Source organism: Brassica oleracea, chromosome C2 (assembly GCF_000695525.1).
Source record: "Brassica oleracea var. oleracea cultivar TO1000 chromosome C2, BOL, whole genome shotgun sequence".
Taxonomy (NCBI): domain Eukaryota; kingdom Viridiplantae; phylum Streptophyta; class Magnoliopsida; order Brassicales; family Brassicaceae; genus Brassica; species Brassica oleracea.
Window position 1 is genome coordinate 37,995,555 of NC_027749.1, and position 4,482 is coordinate 38,000,036.

At 25.7% G+C, this 4,482-nt stretch overlaps 1 protein-coding gene across 2 annotated transcripts in view; it reads right to left on the reverse strand.

The window, feature by feature from the left end:
• LOC106327276 (potassium transporter 10) overlaps window positions 1-598 on the reverse strand; it is a 4,484-nt gene extending 3,886 nt beyond the window's left edge. For both annotated transcript variants that reach the window (XM_013765394.1, XM_013765392.1), the window contains exon 1: window positions 378-598. Coding sequence is in view for 1 of the 2 variants with exons in the window: in XM_013765392.1 (XP_013620846.1) it covers window positions 378-392 (15 nt within the window). In the remaining variant the exon portion in view is untranslated. The remainder of the gene's footprint in view (window positions 1-377) is intronic.
• Window positions 599-4,482: the final 3,884 nt, after the last annotated feature.

A 4,482-nucleotide genomic window follows, 5' to 3' on the forward strand; every position in this document is an offset into this window, starting at 1 on the left:
CCCCCCCCCCCCCCCCCCCCCCCAGAAAGAAATAATAAAAACTGAAAATTAACTCGACTTTGAATTCGATTAATTCTCTAAAAGGAGAAAATTTTCACAAAATTTCGTAAAAAAAAAACGACCTAACTGAGCAAAAATCAATATCGAAAATACCCCTTAAAACAACTTACAGACACAGACCAACGATTAAAGGTTTAAGCTTTTTAATCTGATTATGAAAAAGAAATTCAATTTTCTATAGAAAGAGAAAAGCCAAAGAATTTAATTATTTTCTAAAAGAGACCCAAAAACCCACCAAACTAATATCAATGGAGGAAACAAACAACCGACCGAAACAGTTTGAAAATTTTCTCTGTAAAGAAGAAGAAAATGTTTACCACGCTACGGAGCATTAACTCTAGTGGGTCCGTTTCGATTCATGACCAGTGAGAATCAAACTAACAGTAAACCCCAGCAAAATTCTAAGAATTACAGGAGAAACGGAGACGATCGAAGACAAAGAAAAATGTCTCTCTTTTCACAGACTAGTTTCTTTTTATTTCTCTCAGTTATTCATTCTTCGGGAGAGAAAATAGGGGAAGAGAGAGAGGGGGGATATCTGATTACGACAGTGACGAGGCACGAGCGGATATAAGTTTTTATATATATCCTTGTATCGTATTTTTATTAACTATTAAGAGTTAATTTGCTAACTAACCAATTTTAGAATTTATATTAAGAAGAAAAATTGTTAAAAATACCAACCACAACCAAGGGAATGAAAAGCAACGCTACATTCCTCAGGTTCCTTAAAAAGATTATCAGAAATATTGTTTTCTCTTCATTTCTTCTCGTTCCATTTTTTGTAGAAAATTATAATGCAAATTTGTTCTTTGTTAGTTTTGATAAAGAACTCTTGTTCCTCATCATTCCTAAAATTTTATTCTTATTCATTTTTTTCCTATTTATTTCTAATTTTCCTTGATGGTTATCAGACACCTCATGTTTACACTAACCACTTTTACCTTTATTTTTATTTAAAAGTAAAAGACATTTATAACTCTAAAATTAACTAATCTAGATTTAAAGTTTAGAGTTAAGGGGTAGGATAGGATTTTTGGAATGTGAATTTTAGGATTCTAATAAATATATAAATAAATACTTTAAAAAAAATTAAATAGCTTCAAACATAATTTTTGATTTTCAAAAAGAAATTTTGAAAAAAAAAAATTGTAAAAAAGTTCAAATTTGAAAAAGTATAATTCGAAAACATATTTTTTCTTTTTTTATTTTTTATTTATTTAAATAATTATTTATTATATATATAGAGGACAAATGTATAAGAGTCTTTTGTCACTTAGTGAATAACGTATTTTTGAAAATGTCATTTTAACAGTGATAAAGAAGAATAATGATACCATGAAAATGGTAAACATGAAATTCTCCCGATTAAAAATATAGCTATCGATTTAACATAATTAAATGAATAACACTTTTTTCCATTTTTTCGGTTTTAGCCCTTATGCATTGCGGGTACATAAAGATACGTTGACGAATATAACATATGTGATAAGGAAAAAAGTTTAATTGTACTATACCAAAACATCTTCTTGCTGAATATAGTATAGTCAGCGATTTATTGTTTTCAATTATTCAGACTACCGGTTTAAACTGAGAAGAAAAAGAGACTGGAACTGCAGCTTCACAGAAAGAGAAACAATGATTGAAAGCTTTCTCGATGATTTGGTATTCCATTTACAAAATAATAGTATAGATTTTCTATAAATAGTACTAAATAGATGATCTTTTCTATGTAAATCCTAAACAATAAAGTAAATAATAGATAGATTGATATGTTCATCGCATTTATAAGAGAAGATGAGAGAAATAGAAGGAATCATCCGATTATTTTCAAGGATATTTTGATATATATTTCAAAAAATATGTTAAATATCATGGTCAGTTTATTTTTAGTTAGTTACTTAATTATAAAATTTTTGATGGTCATATAGTCCAATTTCCTTTGTCTTAATCTCTAAAATGTCTCTAAAGGTCTAAATGGCAATTACTATTTTGATGATACAAACAGTACGAAATGAAAGTGCAGTGTATTATGCGAAATAAGCGTAACTTCGACAGAATAAAAATGGAATTATATTTAATTGGTGAAAGACTATTTTATGGTTTTATTAGATAAATATTAAAAAAATGTAAATATTTTTTAATTACTCTAAATTTCAAATTATTTATATTTTTAATTCAAATTTGAAAACACAAGTACTCATAATGAATTAATTAGACTATTGATTTTAACGAGTTTGACCGGTTGCAACCAGTTTTTATCTTAACTCAAAACAATTTTTAATACAACTCGTAATTAGATAGATGAATAAGTCACGGTTTGACCGACCGATCTGATTCACTTTTAAAAATATTAATAAAAATGTAAAATTAAAAGATATAAAAATAATTGAACATTAGATATATTAATATTTTTCAATTTAATGGATGTATGTAATCTTACTAAAGTTAGTATTTTGAATTAAAGAATAATAGTTAAAATAGCCGAAGACATTTTATTTTTAAGTACAATGCCCGTATGTTTAACTTATAATTGTATATTATGAATTTATATCTTAACTAGAAATATTTCCGAACACATTTTATTTTTAAGTACAAATTCTATTTTGCAGAAAAGCTACTTCGGTTATTGTTTACTTTAAAATAGAGTATGAACTGGTATACTTCAAAATATAGAATATGCATTTTTTTTTATTTTACTTATTCATTAATATATTTTTACTTTAAAATAGAATATAATTGAAACAAAATTCATATTAATTTAAATTTTGTTAATTTTTAAAGAAAATAATTATTCAATGGAGATGGTTCAACTTAATAATACGATACGTACACCCATGTGCTTGTATGGTTAATATAAGTATCGGACAACTGATACGGTCCCAACAAGTGGTCCTTGCCCGGAAATGAAAAAAAAAAACAAAGCTGGTCCATTTCTTATTGACTGTACTTAAACATTTAGACCCTCCAGTTACTATAAAACTAACTATTTTGGTAAAGATGATATGCATGTGACATTTATAATTAGATATGTCTGAACATTTCTTTTTCTAAAGAAAAGTCTGAATAGATTTTGGTAGTCTAATTTAATGGGTGTGCGACCAAGTAAACCTATGCAATCGTCAAATTGACAATGTTATTTATACTTCAATTTGTGAGTCTCTTCTGGATTTTCAAACAAAATTTTGAATAAAAGAAGAAATTATAACAAAATATATTATTTTACTACTTGATCAGAATAAAATAAGAAACTAACATAAAAGTTGTTCTCAATAATCTAAAATTTGTATTAAAATTGAAACAATTAAAAATTACTTCTTGCGTTTCATAAAGTTACATATTTTAGAGAAAAAAAATTGTTTCAAAAAGATCTATTTGTTTTTGCATCTTTTTTTTTTTTGACAAAGGAATTATTGTTTTTGCATCTTCAATGCATGTTTTATTAACTAACTGCAAATTTAAAAAAATTTAATTGCAATTATTAGATTTTTATTGGCTTAAAATTATGGAAAATATAATCACAAAAATTTTTGCACATTTAATGTGTTTTATTAAAATTTGTGAAAAATTTAAAATATGTAATATTTTGAAACGGATGGAGTATTATAGTGCATTTAATTAAACTACCACATATTTGACAATTTTTATATTTTAAAATACAAAAGACTTTTAAGTTTTAAAATACAAAAGACTTTTAAGCATTAAAGTTAGCGTAAAGCACATAGTTTCTTTAGTCGTTTAAAAAATATTTCTCATCCTTCTAATGTAATTTAAAATATAATACTTTTTTGTTAGTTGTGAAAACAAAAACAATTTTTTTTTTAATAACGATGCAATGGGGAAAACAGCCATTTCATACCTAATATATTTGTGATATGTTCGATTTATATCCGACTTATATTACTGTGCAAAAACATATACATGTACTTTTAAAAAATTTAAATAACATATATGTTGTTTATTCTAATATGTTTATTCTAAAGTAAATGTATATTTTTGCAAAGTCATATAAGTTGAGTATGAATTGAACATATAGTGATACGTTGGGAAATGACCGTTTTGCAATGATATCTCCAATTTCCCTTTTATAGAAAAAAATAAGAAATTTGTTTTTTTTTGAATAAAAAAAAAAGAGATGTCTCCACTATTTTTTCACGTTCCGCATTCTATGTTTTCACAATTTTCATCATTTTTTTTTTGTTTCTCATGTTGCAAGCTTGTAATAATAGTGCTACGATGATTTCTCCGTCATTGTTTGGTCATTTTGTCCGCTTATGCTGATTTATTTAGTTTTTGTTGAAGTTGATTTTTATTTCTCGTTTGACATCAAATTTTAAGATAAAAAAATCCAAATCCTAAACCGAGGGTTATAGTTTGGATATAAATGACCCTTTTCTTAATTTGGACGATAGTATAACAACG